Genomic DNA, 22,839 nt, shown 5'->3' with positions numbered 1-22,839 from the left:
TGATTATCTAAAAGGCGTTTCTTTGTACTAAAAGCTAAAAAAAATCCCGCCTCCTGGGATAAGAAAAAAAGTTGGAAAAACCAGTCAACATCGGTTCTACTTTCAAATGGTAAAATAAAAAATTATTTGATCCTGCGATCATACTTGCCAACTCTCACGCATTGGGCGTGAGACTTACGCAATCACCCCAAAGAAAAAATCAAAATGCGTGAGATATGCGTGAGATTTTTGCCTCAATTTTCACAATTTTATATATACTATCATTGATGCATCAATTGCCCCAAAACCAAATCTCAAGCATTGCCCCACTCTTGGGTTGGCAGGCCTGCGATCGTTAATGATTTTGTGTGTGATCAGAATGAAAATAATTCAGATGATAGAAGTGCTGTAAACTTTTATTATACTGGGAATATACAGAGAAAGTCGATCGTTATTGTAGCTCGCACAGCAACGTTATAGCGTTGGACTCAACCGAATGGAATGCTTCCAAGCATTTCATACAGAGACAATTGTACATAGTTGTATTTTTTGTAGTAGTAGATATGTAAATGAACGCTTATGTACAACAAAATTTGTTCCTTGAAATAACTTTAAGTTTGAGCTATGCATGTAACATGCATAGCTCAAATTTAAATCTACTACTTGCTCAGTATTATAGACTATACAGTAGTATAAGTGCATTATTTTTAACATGGTGCTCTATTAATTTTACTTTTTAAATCTACAATAGTATTTAATTAAATTATTTCATAGGAGACTCCTCGTCTCCTATACCATTCAGCACTGTAGGCCGACCCGGTGATAATTCTACTTTATGCTAGCTGTGGCCAACCCCTTTAGCAGATTTCATTCACATTATATTTTCAATAAGCGTTGTTAAAGACAATCTCAATAAACAGTTTTATATTTAGAAAAATGGATTATGTCAAATTTGCTGTTAGAACATGTGCCCCATCAGGAGCCAAGTGTGCTAGATTTGCACCATTTTGACTAGCTATACTATACAATTTTTCAGGGGAGAACCACCGGACCACTTCCCCCCCCCACTGAGAGGGCGTTCAGCACCCCTCTCGGACTCGCCCCGCAGTACCATTTTCAAACAGGTAGATACGGCCTTGGTAGTGGCAGATTGACCATAAAAATAGCATTCTCTGATAATTTAAAGTAAAATGAAGTATACAACTTGTAGATTGTACATTTTAAAACGTAGACTCTAAAATTTTGTTTTGATTGTTGTAAAAAATAAGTTGGATAATATGACTGAAATAAAGTATGTATAACATAGCGCGGTTGAAGAGAAAACGCGTTGAGCTCAACCGTTACGATGGCTATCTCTTAAATCTATTTGCTATATCCGTAACAATGCTATTGACCAATTGGAGAAGTCTATCCGTAGAGATAAACCAGTTAATGAGTTCTTAACAAACAACATATTAGACAAAGCATTAAACTTGGCTCGCTACATTTTACAAACTGGTCATAGACGGTGATCAATCGAAAAACTTACGTAGCGCCAATGTACGGGCGCCTGACTGATTCACTGAAAGCTAACATACATCATGTGATTGGTATGATCAACACAAGGACATTTCAATATGGAGGAAGTTTGTGACGGCAAGTTTATAGACAGTCACCCAACCCACAGATCTGCAGCTATACCCATTGTTTTTATCTATGATCGCACTGCTGCATTAAACGAAGGTGATGATCAAAAAGAGGCGCTCCTTTATCCATTGTTGCCAGCTGAGGAAACTGAAGAGGACAGAGCTGCCGTAACAAAGTTACTGCACTTAATTGGTCAAGTGATGGGGCTAATCAGTAAATTGGAGCAGGAAATCGGGGCATCATTACCTAGCATTTGTCGTTTAGAAGACGTTAACTTCTTTTTCTTGCACATCGGCAAGTACACCGTTTCTCTTCGCAGACCCTCGATCTATCCGGAAAAAGTGGCCGAAAGCGAGTTGGAAATGTTGATTTTTTTATTCAACACATTTTATGGTGGATTTTCTACTGCAGAAGTTCACACTACGGAAACAAATATGACAAATAACCCCGATAAGATCAAAGCTAAAGATATTGACTGCATGTTAAAATTTCTGGAAAAGATTTGTAGACCTCATTTGGCGGAATGCTTGGGCTCTTGGACACTTCAAACCTCAACATCTTCATCAGGAGTTATTAACAAAAAGCTAATTAATCACATATCTTTATTGTTGGAATCTCTCTATACTACACACGCCGTGGTTGGAGCTTTGGCAATGGTCAATGGTAGACTTGTGCTATCAAAGAATTTGCAGCCTCACTTTATTCAGCTGCTGACATTAATACTGGCTGGTGAAACAGGTGAACTTGGGAACCATATTCAATTTGTGGTAGAAAATGTAACTGTATTGCTCTGCCATTTAACGGAAGAGCACCTCATCTCGCCGCACAAAACCATAAATAAGAAATTTCATGTGATGATGCACATTCATGGAGATCTTTCGCTGACCCTAATAGTGCATACAGATACTAATCCTCTCTGCGGTTTATCTTTTCAAGATCTCTGGAGACGTCCTTGTACTAAGCTTAAAGATGAACTTTTACATTTGCATCACCAACAGAGCTCTGCAGTTGAGGAATTAGCATCGGTTAACTTGCCTAGTCAAATGCCCACTGTACGAACATTGCATTTGCACAAACCGTCCAATGTGGTACACATAACGTTGCCACAATCTTCTGGTTCCGAGGCGCAGCTCACTGATAGTAAAAAAGGTTCTTCTGCTACGCTCGCTCAGTCTAGCCAGCATTGGAACGATTGGTATGCTAAATCTCTAGTGATATGTCAACAAGCCTTCACCGAGATGCCCTCAATTTCAGAGATACGTCTCGTATCTCCTACAGACTCGGTAGTGCATGCTACTCAAGACACTGTGACTAACAGTTTCTTTGGCTCTGCAGATGTTCGAAATACTTCTACTTTTCCAGGCTTGTAGCATTTTAAAATTCATGCCTATGTATAAATTATATAAATTGGAATATATTTTCTAAATAATCTGGCTCATATATATGTTCGTACTTCTATAAATAAAGTTATTTATTATAATAGCATACAAGCGGTTTACTGTTAGCTAAAATCTAATTTCAGTTATAGGCTGAATCTATTACTGTTGTTTGTCTCTGTCTTCTTCCGGTTGCAATTTTTCTTCAACCAAATCAATGCTTTGCTCAGCACCAAATCTAAACGTCGATTTACCATGGCTCTCATATGTTACAACAGGATGTGGATAATCTTTGAGTGATCTGTCAACTTTCACTACTTTTTTTTCAGCATCGTTGGTAGTATCTTCGATGATTTTCACTATACTTCCACCTGTTGGGAACAAAAAACAGTGCTACTGATAATAAATTAAGATTACTCAACAAGAGACTTAGATTTGCGCATGGTGTAGATTTGCAGCATGAACAGTTAGATCTCCTGAAAAATATCACAGAGTAGGAAGCACACCAGTCACTTACATGTATATGTACTTTTTAGTGCACTTTTTGTTTACAAAAAGTGTGAAAAAATAAACTTCATTGTGAAAAAAATGATGCTGAGGAAAAATTAGTTCTTGTCAAATTAGTTCCTGTTTAAAACTAATATTTGTATGGTTGCAGGCTGAAATGTAAAAAGCTGTAATTGTTAAAAGCAATAATTGCTTTTATTATAATTCACTATTTGTCATGAGGTTGCGATAAGTGAATTTATCGCTCTTGAAATGTTTGTGATCTCATATAGCATTCCTACTGAAGCTTATGAATTACTGATTGCAACAGAGATTCTTAAAGGTTGACTTGCAACAAAATTCACATTACAGTTATTTGGTATCAAAAGATTTACCATGTCTTACTCTGTTGTGTTGTAGGTGTCAAATACGTGGAAATGTGATTACCAGCTCTTGAAAGCTCAAAAACAAAAAGCCGCCATAGATTGGAATCTGTTTATTTATCTGACCTAGCCATTCCAGTTTGGTTATCGTCTTGTCACGTATGTTCTCACGTGAATTGAAAGGCCAATAAAAAAGCTTAATGTAAAACTTATCATAGCACTAGTTTATGACAAACACTTCGGGTTTTACCGAAGACCCCGTATCAAATATAGATGCTCGCTACTTTACAGTTTTCTTTCGGCATTATTCAATCGTCAGGTCGTAATCTGATCACGTGACCCAATACTGCGCAAATAATTTTTGCAGCTCTTTTCGATTATCACAGGTAACCAACAGGCTCGTCATGATTATAAGACAATGATATATACTCCTTCAAGGTAAGGTTAAAAAGTTTAATGATTTTTTACGGTAAGTTATAAGATATCAGTGCTAAAAGTGACAGCATTACAATGACGATAAAACAGACGCGTAAAAACAATAGACATGGTTTCATTGAATGCGTGAAGTATATTTGTGAAAATATTTCGACGAATGAGGTTGCATGAAAGTGTAAACAGAAACCATCCTGTAACAACTACGCCCCATTTGAGCCATTTTGGAAAGAGAATCCAAACTACGGCAATCTCGTGTGGCTGCAATTAACTGTTCGCTTTTTGAGCTTTTAAGAGCTTGTAATCACATTTCCATATATTTTGCACCTACAACACAACAGAGTAAGACATGGTGAATCTTATGTTACCAAATGACTGTAATGTGAATTTTGTTGCAAGTCAACCTTTAAAGTATTTTGGAAAGCATCTAGAAAATTTGCCTAACATGAATAATTCGATTTTTATAAAAAATCATTTTACTATTGGTGGCACTGAAATGTTTTGCGTTACTTCAATGTGTTACAAAACCTTACAGAGTTTCAGTCTCAGCCATTCCAGAGAGCCTTTTGCATCATTTTATACTTAGTAACAAACTGTAGTAACCCAAGTTTTCAGTGCATGAATCTAGATATGAGAATGAAAAATATAAATTCAGACTGCTGCAGTGGGAACTGCAGTTGGTTATAGAAGGTGGATGTCACCTTCTATTCACCAAACTCAAAATTCTGACAAACTGATCACTCAGGTATCGGCTTTGAGGATAACTACCATTTTCTGTGGTCGGCTCTAGTGTAGCCAGCCTGTTCGGCTACACAAGTTAGTGCTACTTGAGGAAAGCTCAAACTGTAATATCTTACCAGCGTTTAAGACTATGGAGTTGTCCTTTCTCTTACGTATGACAACTTTTATTTGTCCATGGATGACGCTATGCACAACGTAAGTGTCTTTTTGACAAACCTCTTCGACCTGCAATTTGGCTGTTGTTTTATGCCCTGATTCTACCTGCAAGCATAGTGTACATTTATCAGTGAAGGATAACATGGTAATCTTTGTTGACAGATAAAATGCTTATCCTCTGATTGTAAATACTATAAGCAGCTCTTTAAAAATATTACTGAGACATAATTATATTTATTTGTTATTTGTAAAATATAGTAATTTATTTTTAAGCCATTAAACAATAATTATGATGTGATATCATAATTTTGCACGTTTTATAATAGCTGGTTGAGAAACTGCCAGAAACTAATTAATAGTTCAATAATTTACGAACTCTAGGTCTTGCCATATGTATGTACGTATGTATGTATGTACGTACGTACGTATATACATACGCATGTATAACTTCCATTGACACTAGAATATTTATTTTATTGGCTTTTTATTGGCAATGAAAAGACAGAAACCAGAAATTATCAAGGGAGTTGAACAGGCGTGTTTTAAAAGTTGGTAATATAATTGCCAATGTTAGTCAATACATTGAAAAAGCTATTAAAATCCCAGTCAAATTGTTTAGCATGACAAAGATCAATTGAATAGTTATGACAAATATAATCTAATTTAGAATTTCTGATCAAATCCAACTTAAAATTAAGCTACGATCGAGTTACTGTTTTAACAGGGAAACAAGAGTTGCGCCTTTGATGAATGCACAACTCCCAATTTTGTTTTAATTCTTTTCTTAACCATATTTGTTCAAGTGAGTGAAGTAAAAATATTTTAAATATTTCATGAACTTAACTGGTCTGATACACTAATTCTTTATCCTTAATAGTCAATTGTCCTTAATAACATTTGTAACTATTTGCCTTAGAAGGCTTATAACTAAAATTTATAAAATTGGCTTCAGTAACTGATCCAAACACAATAATTTTTTACCTAATCAAGGTTCTAGTCAGCGTTATGTACATAAAATGACAGATAAGTGTTTTAATATCTCGATAATACCTAATTTTAAAGTTCAGGACATACATTATTACAGAGCTTGCACTCGTCTCACTTTGCACCTGAACGTGATATATTAAGTGAAGACGCAAACAGCGTGTGAATGCAAAGACTGCATATCTTTTTATTAAAGATAAACCTTCATGCAGAGCCACTCTTATGTTTACTTGTGTTCTGACAGGTCGGTTGATCTAGTTTGCGGAATTGTATTGGCAATGGTTCAAAACGAACAGGTTTCTTTAATTGGTAGAGAAAGAGTAAATGCATCTGTGATTGACAGATTGGCTCGTTCTACGACATATATTCCATGTTATTTATTTTAACCGAAATATATTTTTAGCTTCAAGTTCCTTTTAAATAGCAATGGCAACAGGGCTTCCCACAAACAACTATTAATATACAAACTAAGACTCTTTTATCTGTAGCAGATATGTAAGAATCCAATGTACAGTTGTGACTGTGCAGAAAACAGTTGAGATATTTTTGCAATGAAATCCTTTTTTCCAGATTTTTCATGAAGCAAAAATGTATTTGTGTTTAGCTACTTTTATAGTTAATGTATATAATTATTAAGCACAACATAGCAATGCAGATAGCTATACAAACACTGTTGTTATCACCTGAATAATATATGTATTGACAATACTATAATAGCAGTACTGACAAATCCAAAAAGGATGCCTGATCTCCACATTGCTGAAACCGATTTTTATAGGTCAAACTATTTGCTGACACAATGCATCATTTAGCAGAATTGTTATGTAGCCAGAGCAAATATCTACGCAGTGCGACAGCAATGCATTCCATTTGTTTCCAGGCCTTAAATCTACTTAATATGTAATTCAAAGAGTTGGGACACGCATTTAATTTAGAGTCAGGCAAATTTATTTTGACTATTACTGTATATATGGTTTATTATCAATGGTCTATATAAATTACTAGGTGAATAGTACTAACTACTATTAGCTAGTAGCCTACTAACTAGCAGTACAAGTTAGTAATGACTGATCACTAACTAACTGTCTAACTCACGTCATTCATTGTTTTAAAGTAGTTAGTACTAAATATAAGTAGTCAGTACTACCTACTAGTAGTTAGTATTACAACAATGAGTAACATGAGTAGATTTTTAAGTTCAAGGAAAAGGGTGCTCATTACATTTATAAATAAACAACAGACAACAGCCAATAAGGGAAAAGTAAAGAAAAAGTAATATTTTTACCATTATTTGACTGTCAACTCCCCAAGTCATCTCATTCACCACAGTTTCAGACTCTGCTGTGTTGACAGTTGTTTCCATTTTGAAACCTCCATGAGCCTCCACCACTTCACACGGTGTCTTAAGAGTCAGTGATGCCTCGACCCCTTTCGTCACACCTGCAGGTTCATAGGTCGGCATAAAGTTTGCTGTTCAATGTAACGTAGTAACTGTCAGTTGTTGTGTATAAAAATATTTGCACGGTTTGTGTATATGTCTGAACATTCCGTGAATATAAAAGTACATGTCGTACCTACTCTGAAAATTCTACTATAATAAAAGCGATGCTCAATCATTCGTTCAAAGCTCTGGTTGTAAAGCTTTGAAAAAAAGATCGCATCATACAGGCTTCACACTCACAATTTTAAACATGGTAGACTGACACTCTGACAATTGCCTCATTTGATCACCTGAATAATTCTATATATAATTATTATGCCTGCCAATCTCTCACGGCACAGAACAGGAACAGGGTGAGTGATAAGCATTGGTATTCTCAGAGTTATCTTTCTCATGCCACTTTAAGTGATGTGACAAAAACCGTAAATAATGTGTCAAAGACGCACTACTGTATCCAATAGACCATTTTGGTATACTCCAAACGTGTTTGATCTAAGGGAAGCACTCAGCAATTTTAACCCAAAACATCAAAGTATTTATAAAGATCTCAAAGTATTTATAAAGATCTCAGCTTTTGTTGATACTGAAAGGAATACGTTAGACCACATAATTATGTTAATAGCAACTGGCATAGAAATTAGCGATCAATTTTAGTGATTGGTAAACTAATGAGAAAATTATATTCTTGTTTTAACGGCAGTATGAGTCATCACTCATAAATAGAAAAAATTGTAATAGTTCATGATAACAAGTGATGAACTCTACATTGAACAGCAACCAATAATGTTAATATTGATATCATACGCCGTCGTTATTAAAACAAACTTTTCTACAACCACTCTCATCTGCATCAGTCCAGGAATATTCATCTAGGTAAAAACAACATAAACATCGATAATGCTGGTAAGTCTATGAATATCGGTAAATAGCGTGCGATGTGTATAGTGGAAGCTACTTCGGCTTTTGTTGGTGTTTTTAATTTGTAAACTTTTGGTGCGCAGCGTTCATAATAATTTAGTGGAGTGTTAGTCGCTAGGGTCTCTACAGCGATTGCCTCGAATTCTATTTGTTGTTCTACTTCAATACATTACTTATCATGATCTTCTTTCAATAAACACTAGCTGACTCAGTTATCATGTGTCCCAGTCTTTTGGGAGAATAATGTTTGCATAGTATTTCCAACGGTTGCTTCAGCTGTATTCTCTACTTTTATCTTTTTTGCAGATGACTGAAAAAATATTCGTTGCAACAAAATGTTACATTGACCAAATATTGTTTATAGACATGAATATTCTTTACAATTGAAAAAGGTATGTCCACTTATATGTCAGGAGCCATAGTTTGAGGTTAAGAAAAGAATTTGCGTCGTATGGAATTCAAACTTGCAACATTTAGTTTGATAGCCCAACACTGTAACACCTGCATCAATCGACCGGCACATATTTCAGAATAACTATGCTTATAGTTATTACACCTGACGATTTCTCATGAGGCCAGCGTACTAGTAGACCTAAAAGTTACATAACATATTCATGTAAGATAAGAAGATTCTGGCTATTATTGTCGTAGGAGGAATATTAAAAATTAATGAACTTCATGTACTAGTGGCGGTGAACCGTGAAAGATTAGGCAATTCAGCACAACCTAGGCAAGAACTGGCCTATTTCTCTTAAAATTAGTGAGGGGCCTGCATTGCAGCTCAAATGCATCAAGCATACCCAATCAAGTGCCCCCTATATATTCAGGATTTCAAGTTTCAATTTGTTGCTGGCAGTGCCTTGATAAATATAAAACACGACCTCAAACCTCATTCTAAATCTATCATAAGGCAATCAGCTTTTGTTTATTCACATCACATAGTCTTCAAATGAAGCCCTTGCAGTGCTTAGTTTATGCTTTGTGGTATGACAGACATTGGTTTGGGCTGGTTGCCGAACGGCAGCACCGGGTGTATTTGTCCATGGTTTTGTTCATGTAGGGAGCTGGCAAAACAGGCTTTTTCTGATTTCCGACTTTCTGTTTTCACTTAGTTGTGTGAAGTCTGGAACTTTGCAAATATCAATTGACATCAAGTTGAATCAAACAAAGGTACCTGCCATCAGAGCTCTGGACACTACTCTACCAGACCTCTCCATAAATCAGTTTGTGGCACACACAGCAAGAAGGCTAAGAGATGATTGACAATTTCTCCAATTCATTCTCGTGTCACAATATGAAATTGATATTTCGCATAAGTTTTACTACTTTGTTTTTCATTACCTTCTGCCTCATTACTTTTTCCTTCCATAGTTTTTACAAGACAACAAAAAAGAATAAAGGTTTGTCTCGACGGAAGCCCTCGTTGAAAACTTCCCACATCCTATGCCATGGCCACTCACGCAACTGTCATAGTATAGTATAATCCGGAACATTCTAGACTATTACTCATGCTTACATTATTGCATTGTTCCTGGTTATGGCAATCCAGTTCAGTATTACACTTCTACATTACAGTTCAATACATTATACATACAGCATACAGCTCTCCTCTTCTACTCTTCCATAATAGACACACACACATACGTGGATACAGAGCAAAACTTTCACAGCAACCAAATTAGCTGTGTTTTTGCATTTGATAACCTATTTAATAATATTTATTTTCAGGAAGTTTGAGGTAGAAATTGCTCTCACGAAGTTGTCAAGCTTATTCCTCGTTAGGGCTTGTGGTTATGCAGGAGTTGTGCCACATTGTATTCTTTTCATAAGAACATTTTGAGATGGATTTGAGAAAGTAAAACCTTTTTTTATTTTTGCTAACGTCACTGGTTAAATGTTATGTTGTGCAGGTAGGAAAAGTTTTATTTTTTCGACCACTTCGATTGTTTCAGTGATATACATTGCACCAAACAAACATCAACCCGTAAGCTTTTGTTGGTCTTAGTTTCACAATAGAAACTCTACTGAGTAGCCTTTGATCAGCCTTAGTTCCACAATAGAAACTTTAGTGAGTAACCTTTGATCAGCCTTAGTTCCACAATAGAAACTATGGTGAGAGCCTTTGACTAGCCCTAGTTTCTCAGTACAAACTTTGGTACGTTGCGTTTGGTCAGCCTTAGTTTTGCAATAAAAAAATGGTGAGTCAAGTTTAGTTCGCTTTAGATTTACCATACAAACTTTGATGAGAACCTCTGGTTAGCCTGAGTTTTAGTAAAACTTCATCTTTGAATATTTTCACAAATCAAAACAAACCTACTGACTAGAGATAAAGTAGGTCAACTACATGTAATAGTGGACATATCAACAGCATTTCTTCTGAGGTGATGTGTGGAAAGAGTGGGCGCTGCCAGCTGCTGTCATGATTGCCGTGATTGCAGATTGTATTTCAAAGTTGGTCTGATGAGGTAATAATGCTGTCTTCTTCAATTACTCCAAAGCTAAGAGGTCAAGCAGAGAGGTCAAGCAGCACCATATCATTACTGCTCAGTCATGCCTACAGGAGGCTGGTCATACCCACATTGGAAGTTTACATAATTGTATGAGAACATCTGCTCATTGCATTTATGTTTATCTGCTAGCCTTTCTACTGGATGGCTGCCCAACAATTAGGTGCAAGAGTTTTCTTCTCTAGTACTACTCCGATGGCAAGTGTAGTCTGTAGGGCCCTAGTTAGAGGGTAAGCAGCATTAATCATCAATCGCTTGATGCTCAAACCTTTTCTTACACAAACACCAGATTTGCTGTCAATATTTTACAAGTGCTGCCGAATAGGTGCTATGGTACAAAACTTTACTCTGTTAACCTACCTAGTTTTCCTTTGTTTTCATTTAATGTTGAAAGCATATATAAGATTATGTTCAAGTACCTGTTGCTGCCTGTCATCAGCTATATAACAAATCTATAAGTTAATTTCTGAATTGCTTCCAATAGCAACTAAGTTGTTTTTAATTTTATGGAAAAGATACGAGTTTGCTTTCAATTATACTTTGTCAAGGTTGTTTAATGCCAGCTTTATACCAATCTTCTAACTTCTTCAATTGTTCAGCTGTCTTGCTACAGTAGTATCACTAGTCTTTTACATCTCCTTGATACAAACATTATAGTTGAACATAAAATGGCAATTTACAGCTACAATCAATAGAGACTACATCTACTTCTACATCTACAACACACTTTGACCAGTAAGTTACAAAGTACTAATCAAACAATAAGCTTTACAAAATCAAGTCCTGCCTTGGTTAGCCAATGTTCAACACTCTCCTCATAGCAATACAAATTGATATGTTTGACTCACGTAACCACAGGCTAGTAATAACCAGCTAGCGACTAGCACTATCTTTCCACTGACTCTCAAAGTCAGCTCAACTATTTTAAATACCTGCCAATGTTTACAATGATTGCTTCTTGCTGTTTATGTATACCTCTAATAACAAGAACCAATAAAGGCACTGCAATTAAAAGTTTTTTTAATTATGTACTCGTTATTGCGTACAAAACTCATTATTTCCCTTCCTGCTGTAAGAACTTTTCAAAAACTGTTTAGACTACAGCCAATGGCAATAAACTGAATGTTTCATAAATATCTTAGAGTTTTTAGACAACCTAATTTTGCTAACATCTCAGTTAGTTCAGAAAGTCAGAAGCCCAGATTGTCCTGAAGTCAGCTAGAAGACAGCCTGACGATAGCCCAGAAGTCCGATTTTATCCTTGTTTCTGGACTTGATTTGCCTTATTATTGTATGCTTGAGCAACAATACATCGGACACTATGAGAAGATCACTGACACACAATTAAGGTGTTCTTTACGGCTAACAAAAGGTAACCAGAAACTGGAACTAATCAAGTTGCGCAATAACTAAATATCTAGTACACACTGACAACCTTACTCATCTTGATAAATTATTAACTGCCCACAAAAGCATTCAAACGTTGTGCGCCTTTGCTATACCGCCTTTGCTATGTTGCCATTCAATACACCGCCAATGTTGTAGCTTGGTGCTTTTGACTGTTTAATTCTGCACTGATGTTTTAGCATTTTGGCTTCAAATAAAACAAAAGAGATCGATGATCATTTGCTAAGAATAAAAATATCAGTTTAAACATTTTAGGCAGATCTTTCAGGCTTTCAAATCATAGAGTGCAAATGCTAAGATAACTAGAAGAGTGTTACTAAATAACAAAACATGCAAATGCTATTTCCTATGCATTCTAAAACTGGTTTCTCATGTCTCGTAAAGTATTTTTAAACCAACTGATTGGTTTATTAAGGTTTACTTTACATTTTACTTCAGCCAATGGTAAATAGGTTAGCAACTTACCTTTCTGTACCTCCACCGCACAACTCGAGCTCGTAGTTCGCTCAGTTTTAAAGCTGTAGTTTTGTGGCCCCTTTGTTTTGTTCTCAAAGACAGTTTTAAATAGAGTCTGTTAAATAGAAACCAAAAACAACAATAATGACCTTGACATATTTGATTGCTGTTTTTAAAGTTTGACAGCACCTTTTGCTTATGATTTTTTTGCACATTTTTGTGTTTGCAGTGAGCAAATACACCATTGAAATCATGGCTTTTCATGAGCTGTTGTTTAAACAAAATCTTAAATTTTCGCACAACCACACGAGCTTCGGTTATTTTTAGTTGATAACAGATAATGAGTGGTAAAATATGCAATTGACTATACTATACCTTATTCATCTTATTCATTTTTAGTTTAAAGAAACAGAATGTAAAAATACAACTATCAAAATAAGGTACCCAAAATTTAATGATAGGATTTGAACATGCCAAATGTATAATTGATAATTTTTCATTCCTTTGATGGCAAACAAAAGTACCTTGTTTAAACCCTTAATAAACGGTTTGCGTATTTACTGTAACCTAGGTTCTAATTATTCTTTACATGTTAAAGGATGCAATAAAAGCAGTTTGGCGACCTTACCACAGACCGGCTTGTAACCGCCTAAAACTGGCAAAGAAACCACTCCTGACCACAGTTATATTCAACACTATGGAACTTGATCACTCTATATAAATGCTCAAATAGTAGTTCTGTTAATACAAAGCTATATTATATATTATTATATTATTAAAATAATTATTAATAAAATATAAACAACTTTGGACATAGCATCAGATCTTTACTTTATTTGCGAATGTTAAAAATTAAATAATATTTTAAACAAAATTGCAACATATTTTTTTAATTGTTTTAGTTTAGCTAGCTTGTTTACTTATGTACAGGTAACAAATTTTCTTTGACGTGTTACTCCATAAGTTTGTAATAAAAAGCTCAATATTTTAATATTTTAGTTCTTACAGACAAGTTGTGCGCTGGAGGACATTGAGGATCGTCTTCTTTCGTAATTCTTGTATAATCAGGCTCTGAGTGTATGAAGTGAACATGGCTCCAGTCAATATCGAAGTCTAAATCTTTTTCCTTGAGAAACTTATGCTTCCATTTACGGTTTCGCTTGAAAAATTTATATGCCCACTCTTGTACTATACGCTGCAAATCTACCATATTCTTCCTCTCACCATTACTGCAACAATAAACTAGCCTTACAAACTACAGAAATGATAACAAAAGAATACATAAGCTTACTAAATAGCCTTCATTCTTTGAAGTAATAAAAAGACTTACAGCTCTATACAAGAGCTAAAGTTAGCGCCTCGTATAATGAGCAAGATCTGAGGCTACGCAAGATCATGCTTTTTATAATGTGCGATATTTTTTGCATAATTTCAACATGTAATTAGTACAAAAAATGTCTATTTTGATGAGCATATCATTTATAGATTAATACAGATGTGAAATCTAAAGCTACTACTTACACAGTGAATAATGCCCTGGCAGCACATCTACAGTAGATTAATAAGCCCCACTTTGTCATTGTGACTGTTAGTCAATGCTACGAGTTTCCACATCTTTCCCCCAATTTTATCCAAACTTCACACACCGTGCTTTCCGCTAAGTCGTCAAAAATATTTGGTTCCAAAATCACGCCTGATCCCTTATAACTACCCTTTTAATCACACATCCTATTAGCGACTCAAGAATGAGACTTCACATGCACTAAGGATGATTGTCACCAAAACACTTTGCAGTGAAAATCGACAACAAATGCTGCCGGCTATCCGATTGAAAATGTAAAAAATCCTGAGTAATACCGAGCTTAAAGCTAGTATATAATAATTTTGACCAATGGGTAAAAAGCTGAGTCGTCTAGACAATTAGCTAACTCGGAGGCAGCAGGTTTTGTCTACTGAAGCGCTCAACTTTGTGCTTGTAAAAACCCATAAATTATTTAATATCTGCAAAGGAAATTTGAACAGTTGTGATTGATTTATGTTATTAAGTGTGTCAACATACGGTTCTGAAAGCAAGCTTCGCGTAGGCCTATGTCCATTGTGAGCAAAACCAGGCTTGTTAAGCACTGATCATGAATGAGAATGAATCACACGTTGAATTGGACGCTGACTGCTGCCATAATAAACTTTGTTTTTCTCACAGTCAGTACTGGAATTTTAACAAATAGTTATTCTATTCATTTTCTCGTGTTTTAAAAATTGGTTTTTTTGTTAAAATTGTCATAAATTGTTATAATACATAAATATGTTTTAGCTAAAAGAGTGAAAACTGAGAGCTCAGTCAAAAGTGCAATATTGGCCGAGTCAAAAGTGACTTAACTGATATCGCATACTAAAATGGAATGTTTAGACCAGCAATCCCAAAGCATGGACTATGAAGTGTTGTTATCAAGTGTTATCAAGTGTTATCAAGTGTATTGACTGTTTCCCATCACGTAGGCCTATAGCAGCTGTTGGGAGCTGTATCTAGTTGCGTGTTGATTGCTATTTGTCTGTCAACTAATAGAAATGAGAATAGCCTGAACAGAATACAGCACTATTATTTGAAGCTCCATATGTTTTTGCATACAGCTCATAGAAAAGCTTACTGTCTATATCTAAACATTTAAGCTGATCACAAAATCGTAATTGTATTAGGTGCTTGTGTCCGTGCCACTTTCAGGGATGAGTTTTGGTACACTGAAACCCTAAAGAACTCAGTAAGAGAGACAAGTTAAGTTCGGATGTGAGCATGCTGCCAAAATCGAGCAATTCTCATTCCGCTTATATTTGTAAACTATTCAGTATTACGCGCAACATCCCTAAAATACAATCTCTGGGACTCGAAGCATCGATTTCGCTATTATGATTAAAATCAGTGAAACAATACCACAAGTCACCTCATCGGGTTGTTTTGAGTAATACATTGATGTCTAAATGCAAGGATTCGCATATTCTAGTTTTTAAGCTGTCAGCATTGGCTTTAAGCTAAGCATTTAAAACTAGAGTTTTTTTCTATGGAAAAATTGATTCATTCTAATACTCTTTATAGTGTAGTCAGTTTATCGCAGATTATTGACATCGAAAACTAAAATGACTCGCAAAAATGTTCACAAGTAGTACAGTAAAATAACCTAATTTAGCGTATGGTTTTGCCAATGTGACTAGAGTTTGGGGAAGTCCTATACCATAGAGAAAGGCTAGCTGACTAAGGAGATATACTTCGACTAAACAGTAATTAAGTTCCTTACTTCTGTACTTTTGATTGATCTGAGCGTTTTGATCGTTATCAGGATTTATCGATTTTAATCTTGAAATCTTCTGGCAGTCAGATCAGCTCAAACACCAAAAACAATCGCATACGATAAAAAATGTCGATACTTTCTGATAAAATTTACTAACATTTTGTGTAAGTTCATTTAAAACTAAATAGTAATTACATTCTTTACTCACGTCAGGTGCTTTCAGACTCTCGCCTCTTAACCCTTTGAACCCTAGCGGCCGCTTTTGCAGCCTTATGGAGAGTGTCTCAGAAACTCTAGTGGCTGGAAAACCGGCCTTGGCACGACTCTGTTTACAATCCCTGTTTCTAAGCAACAACGCAAGCCAATATTTAGCCTTTGCATAAAAAAAAGTCAGAAAATTTTTGTATCCATTCTTACCGTTTTCAAAGATATTTAGCAACTTCCTCTGTTATAATAACAAATCTTTATTAGGACGATATCGCGAAAAAATCGATGTGGCTTATTCGTTGGTAGGTAATAAATGATTATGATGCAAATAAAGAGTTTTATTATATTAATTATATTTTTCTAGTATATTTTGAGTCATGAAATTATGATGAACATGTGTTCGATGGATATGATACTACTGTAAATGTTTGTACGAGTGTTATAAAATTTTTAGAACCTTTTTAGTTTTAGCCTGAATAATGGTGAAGTACTGTTTTTTTCTGTTTGATGACATTTGCTGTGTGTTGCCCTACTTTTTTACTAGTACTTTATCAAATATCATTGTAATGTGAGCACATATAGATTTATTTAATAAAAGTTTAAAAACTTTGGATCGTTGGAAAAATTGTCCAGGGTTACAGACACACATTGTCAAAAACGGCCAGGGTTCAAAGGGTTAACCTAGAATTACAAAAGATAAAAAATACACCAATCATAGAATGGGATATGAGATGAGCAATCGCTTGTAATAATTCATATCTATGAAAATGGAGTTATCCTCTACCGGTAAGCTTTAGCGATATCCGACTGACATGATATTTACTCTATCAGTGACCAGCAAAAAAGTCCAATAAAACATTTTTAGTGAGATGAGAAGTTAAGATGTTTACAAAAATATTGGGCCATGACTTTTAATGATGCATTGACACACATGCATCTTCCTACAGTCAATGAACCCTACCAAAAGCACTTGCTTCTCATAAAACTGTTATGAATATTTGATTGGAATCTGATGCCCTGACGTTCAGCCCAACGGCGTACCTACTAAGCATAGGGAATTCAAAAACATCATTATCCAAACTTCATGCATAATTTACAAGACAAGCAATATTTCAAGTTGAGTACAAACACAGCATTAATGTTGCTGCATTGTTACACTGAAAAGGACTGTAAGCAACAAAATTCGTGTTAAAAACAGGTTATCTAGGAATATTTCTTGTCAACTTATGGAGTGAAGCATTTATTGACAACTTGTTAAAATGAATCATTTACTTTAAACCAGGGCTGGCCGATTAGTGGTGCTCGCGAGCTGTGGAGTACGAGCTGTTGATCACGGAGATGCAAGAATCAATTGTGAAGAATGGCTACCCGACTCTCTTGAAAAGAGCTTAAAAAATCTTGTCCCATTAGGAACAACTTGTCCACATGTATCCAAATTTTTATCTCTCATGTACATGTACATCAAAAATAAATATCAGAACGCCATCAACCCTAAAACTTATTTGCGCATTTCACTAACACAAGGAACCAACATTTCGATCAGATAGTAGTGGAGAAGAGGCAGCAAAAAAGTTGAAGATCGTAGAGTGAGTTGTTTTTATATGTTGCTGCTGTGTGAAAACGTTAAACTCTCCGTAGAATGATCATTCAACAACATATTGTTTTCATATACGGTAAAACAGAGTGCATGGTGTTCAAATAGTGGTTGTGCGGTGTTCCAATCATGTCTGCTTTTCTGCATGTTCTGAGCCCTTTTTGTTCAATTAACAACAAGGGGGGTTGTGAGATTGCCCTTATCAGTCATAGGAAATTCAGCAATAAGGTAGCACTGATTTAAACTAAACTAATCAACCCCGTGGTCTGTTTGAATAGTTGTTATCAGATTAGCCAAGAGCTACTGAGTAACTTCTAACTACTTGCTACTCTATGTTTAGCAGATAGATTCTATGTACCTTGACCTTGTCCCTTGATTCACAGAAATGCGCAAAACCTTAGACCTTTTGATAGAAACTTTTCAACGATGTTTTTCCTTTGGAGATTGAAATTACAGTAAAAACTATTTGATGACAAGAAACAGAAATACTTGAATATTTTAACTGCTGTCTGCATATATAGAATTGTAAAACCTTTAATTTAAGGCCACCTCTATTTGAACGCGACTATTGGAGAAGGGTTCAAAAATAGAGCACCACCTGTAATTGAATGCCACCTCCATCTGACCACTACATCGACATTTTTTGATCTTCACAACCCATAATAGAAAGTGATCAGTAGAAAAGTGTCCACAAAATCGTATTAGTAATGAATCGATTACATCAATAACAATTAATTATCTCGTTGTCCAACTTTAGGGCTTTTCATTTTTTTTTCATTAGAACTTTGAAAGCAACATCATAGAAATAACTAGCAACTATATCAAGCTAATAGTAGTTCCTTGTTTAACGCGGTTTTGATGCTTCGACGTTTGTGTGATATGGTTTACATCTATGATGGTAGATGAACGACTAGTTTTGAGCCAAAGACTACGTTTAGCGAGCAAAACCTTTACGCGCTGCATTTGTGCAAAGTGCAACTCATAGAAGTTTTTCAAAATGCAATGCGTAAAAGTTTTGCTATGCTAACAAAATTGTTTAGACACTGATATCGACTAGTTATGCAATGCAGAAGAAGAGTTGAGGGCAGAAAGTATTGAACAGCCAGAAGATGTTTGTTCTATCGAAAGCAACTATCAGAAGGTAAGTGGTCGAGCAAACAATGCAAATATTTTTGTTTCCAAAGCATTAATTTTTGTTTTTGCATGTAATATAAGTATGGTTCGTTTATGTCACTTGTTTTTGAATATATATTTGTAGCATTTGATAGATTATTCTTATATAACTTATACATTTGCAGATTTATAGCATTATATTTGATAGCATCATTGTGGTAATCTGATCTTACAATGGATCAACGCTCGTAATTCCTTTTCTATTGCACACAAAACACTAGTTTTGACTGTAAACTGTAGCAATCATATCGATGAAAGCAATGAGCTTTAATGCAACATTGTTAAATACAAATATGAATTAAAAAGTTGTCTTCAAATTTAGAATGAAATCAAAATTGAAAGCTCGAACAAATTGCAAAGCAGGAAACAGGCTATAATATCATCGCAGGTTAATTGCAAGCAATAGATATCGACTGTTACAAATATTTCTCGGTTCCTCAATGCATATTTATTACGAGATATTTGACAAGTTGGAGGTAAGTTCACAGATTTATTGCATCCACAAGGTTTAATATCGCTCCACCATCGCAAAGAGAGGGCAAAATATAGGCGACATTCCCTTCGCCCGTAAAAGGGCTAAATTTATTTTCCCGAAATTCGGATGAGCCATATGAAAAATAGAAGGGCAGCCTCTAATAGAACGCCACCTATATTTAACCGCCACTATAGAGGAAGGGTTGAAAAACAGAGTGCCATGGCGTTCAATTAGAATTTTTACGGTATATCATGTAGTATTTGCACCTTTTACATATACCCATACTGGTTACGCTTGCAAGATCTTTTTTATGTTTTCCTATTGAGTTTGTCTAGATTAAATAGCGATATGATTAGTTTTATTATAACTCTTTTGTTACAGCAGGACGTAAGTTTTTTAATTTTGTTTTTTATTCTATTCATGTAGTTTAAATAAAATGTTTTAGTAACATTTATATATCGCTATAATACCACTCTGTGCTGTATGCGATTCCATAAAAGGGGAAGTGAAGCAGTTGGTCTGTATTCAGCTGCACATATTGAAATTATTACTGTAGCAATACGTACTACTTTATTTTACTAAGAAGCTACACTTCATTTAAAACTAACACTGGAAAAACTGATAGCTAAAATTTAAAATATTTATAATTCCTACCAAGCGTTGCTGACATTATTAATACTACATTATAATTATTAATACACGATGATAAACAACTAAATTTAAGTAATAACAATATAAAATAGGTTTTGTTGCCCATTAATTTGTGAACCTGCATACTTTGGTTTTGCCAATTCCAAGTGGTGAAATCTTGTTAAGCATGATTTTTCAAATGTGCATAGACATTTTCCTGCAATTGTTTTTTGAAAAAATAACAATTCTTTCAAGGTCAATCTTTGAAGCATGGAAACACAGTGATTGACTAATTGATGACTTTTCTTCTAAGGAAACCGGTAAAAATGGATTACAAACATTAAAATCGTGAAACCAGAATAATGTTATTGAAAACAGCCATCTAGCAACTCACTACTGCGTTAAGAAGTGTCAGAAAACTCCTGTGACAGCAGAAAAGCTGTCTCTACATGAAATTAATAATTTGACACATTTTAGTTGCTACCTTCATACTAGTATAAATGGATAAATATAAAAGTTTACATGTTTCTGGACATAATGTCAATCTTTCTTATTGTTGTTTATAAAATGTATAACCTTTTGCTTGTCAGACATGCTGTACCATAGTTTACTGTCATTTCTGGTATTGATCAGTAACAGCTGCTTGAATTGAATCAAGAACGCTACTAAACAGAAAATAAATAAATACTTGATTTGGCTGCTAGAGAAATTTCACTTAACCCGGCAGGTGAGAGTAGAGTCTTGGACTAAAAAAGTACCTCATAGGAATAGTGGAACGGAAGTCTGTTCTGTCAGAATAAGTTGTGCATGGCTTCCCACTTTCACATTATCTCTTCACACAATCAGTTTGTATTTTTTGCTTATAGGTTTCAGCACCTTATAGGGTTAGGTTTTAGGCCTCATTTATTTCTTGTTACAGTTTTGCACTGCTGTCAGAGCTTCTGCTATAATATCCAGAACATTCTCTTGCAGATTAAATATGTAAGTAACTATCATTATTTCCCTAGGCGAATACCACCATCTGTATAGGGTTAACCGCATATAAAAATATTATTTCAATAAGCAAGAATATTTATGCAGACTATGAATACATGTTATATTGCTCTGAGTTAAATATTTTAATTTTTCAAATTCAGATAGCTAAACACATATATCTGTTACTCTACCACTTTTTTCAGTTAGCCTCCCCAATTCAAGAGTTTAGTTGCTATGACTACATAATCTCCATGACTTAGTGCTTCAAATTGACATATTTGCTTTCAAAGTCAGCTGTAACAAACATTAAAATTAACTGGATTGTTGACAGCAAATAAAACCATTAATTTTTTGTGTGATCTCAGGTTGAAAATGCAAACGACATCAAAATCAAATGTCAGATTTAATTCCGTTATGACAGTCATCATAATTCTGTGAAGAAGTTTTATTAGAATAAAATAGAGTGTATGCTACTCACGAAGCCATCCTGGTTTATAAAGAGACAACTATCTACTTGTATGCCCCAAGTTGAATAGACTGGCTGAGTACGCATTATATCAGAGCACTTGTTCAGGGCTGCCAATGGTGTTGATAACACCATGGTTTCCCCTAGAGCAAAGAACGAGATACTTTTGAGATGTGTGTTTAGATGACAGTTTTATGCAATCTTACAACATAGTAGCAGATATCATTGTATAGTTATGCAATTAAGGTGGCTATTTTACTTTGTAAAAGTGATTTATTTATACCATTCTTTTTAGCTTGACTATATTAGTTTTGTAGTTTTTTATTACGAAAATTGGTTTATTTTATATGCTTTTAATATATGCTCTCCAAATTACCTAGATTTATTGGTAACAGGTAAAATCAATGAAATGTGCACCTTATTAAAGAGAGTTCTGGGTAAAACACATCAACCCACATGTTGATCGCCACAATATGTTTTACCAGCTAGTATTGGGAGCTCTAGGGTGAACCCTACAAATCAATATCTTTGCATTATTTAGAGATAAACTGATGATATTATGATTAGCCTGGAGTAATTTGACTTGTAATAAACAGCACCAGAGCGGTTATAAAATCCAATGATTTTTACGACTATCATAGCCTAAGATCATAAAATGGACCTCAACGCTAATAGTAATCCTATTACTAATCAAGAATTATTTACTAACACCCTTCTATAACGCTGATCTATAGACCACTAAACAAAATTTTCTAGAAAGGCTAATACCATTAGTGATAGCATCTGGAGTTACAAACAGTGAAACTGTTTAGTAGTAGAATATTTTCTTACTAGTGAGTCAGCTTAAAAATATTGTTAGTACGCTTATGACTTTAATTAAACTTTGAAGAACTAAGTTCAAAATGAGAAACAAATTTAAGCAGTGTTAGGAATATTTTACGCTGAAAAACTATTGTTCAGAGCTACCGCTAGGTCTCACATTGCTTCATTATATGATAGCAATATTATCACAATCATTAGAACGCCAAGCTGCCAGACAAGTTTTTCATTGATTATTTTTATGCATCAGTCTCATCTAAACATTTTGTATTGCCGAATTACACTAACTAGCAGTTACCCGTCTTTGGCATTACACATACTTTTTTC

At 34.9% G+C, this 22,839-nt stretch overlaps 1 protein-coding gene across 1 annotated transcript; it reads right to left on the bottom strand.

The window, feature by feature from the left end:
- Positions 1 to 1,616: 1,616 nt before the first annotated feature.
- Positions 1,617 to 21,753, bottom strand: LOC137399829 (uncharacterized). The gene is made up of 6 exons (XM_068086065.1): positions 21,706 to 21,753; positions 13,899 to 14,121; positions 12,902 to 13,007; positions 7,449 to 7,603; positions 5,140 to 5,284; positions 1,617 to 3,352 (listed from the first exon to the last, which is right to left on the bottom strand). The coding sequence occupies exons 1-6, from the start codon at positions 21,711 to 21,713 to the stop codon at positions 3,144 to 3,146; spliced, it is 846 nt and encodes a 281-aa protein (XP_067942166.1). The 5' UTR covers positions 21,714 to 21,753; the 3' UTR covers positions 1,617 to 3,143.
- Between the last annotated feature and the right edge of the window lie 1,086 nt (positions 21,754 to 22,839).

This window comes from Watersipora subatra, chromosome 7 (genome assembly GCF_963576615.1).
Source record: "Watersipora subatra chromosome 7, tzWatSuba1.1, whole genome shotgun sequence".
NCBI lineage: Eukaryota > Metazoa > Bryozoa > Gymnolaemata > Cheilostomatida > Watersiporidae > Watersipora > Watersipora subatra.
Note: the sequence above shows the minus strand (reverse complement) of the source record. Positions and strands in the feature narration are given on the sequence as shown.

Bases quoted from the DNA above. Each gene is read 5' to 3' on its own strand.
- LOC137399829 (XM_068086065.1), bottom strand. The intron at 13,008-13,898 runs GTAAGAACTAAA...TCTATTTAACAG, and splicing joins CTCCAGCGCACAACTTGTCT to ACTCTATTTAAAACTGTCTT. The intron at 3,353-5,139 runs GTAAGATATTAC...TGTTCCCAACAG, and splicing joins CTCCATAGTCTTAAACGCTG to GTGGAAGTATAGTGAAAATC.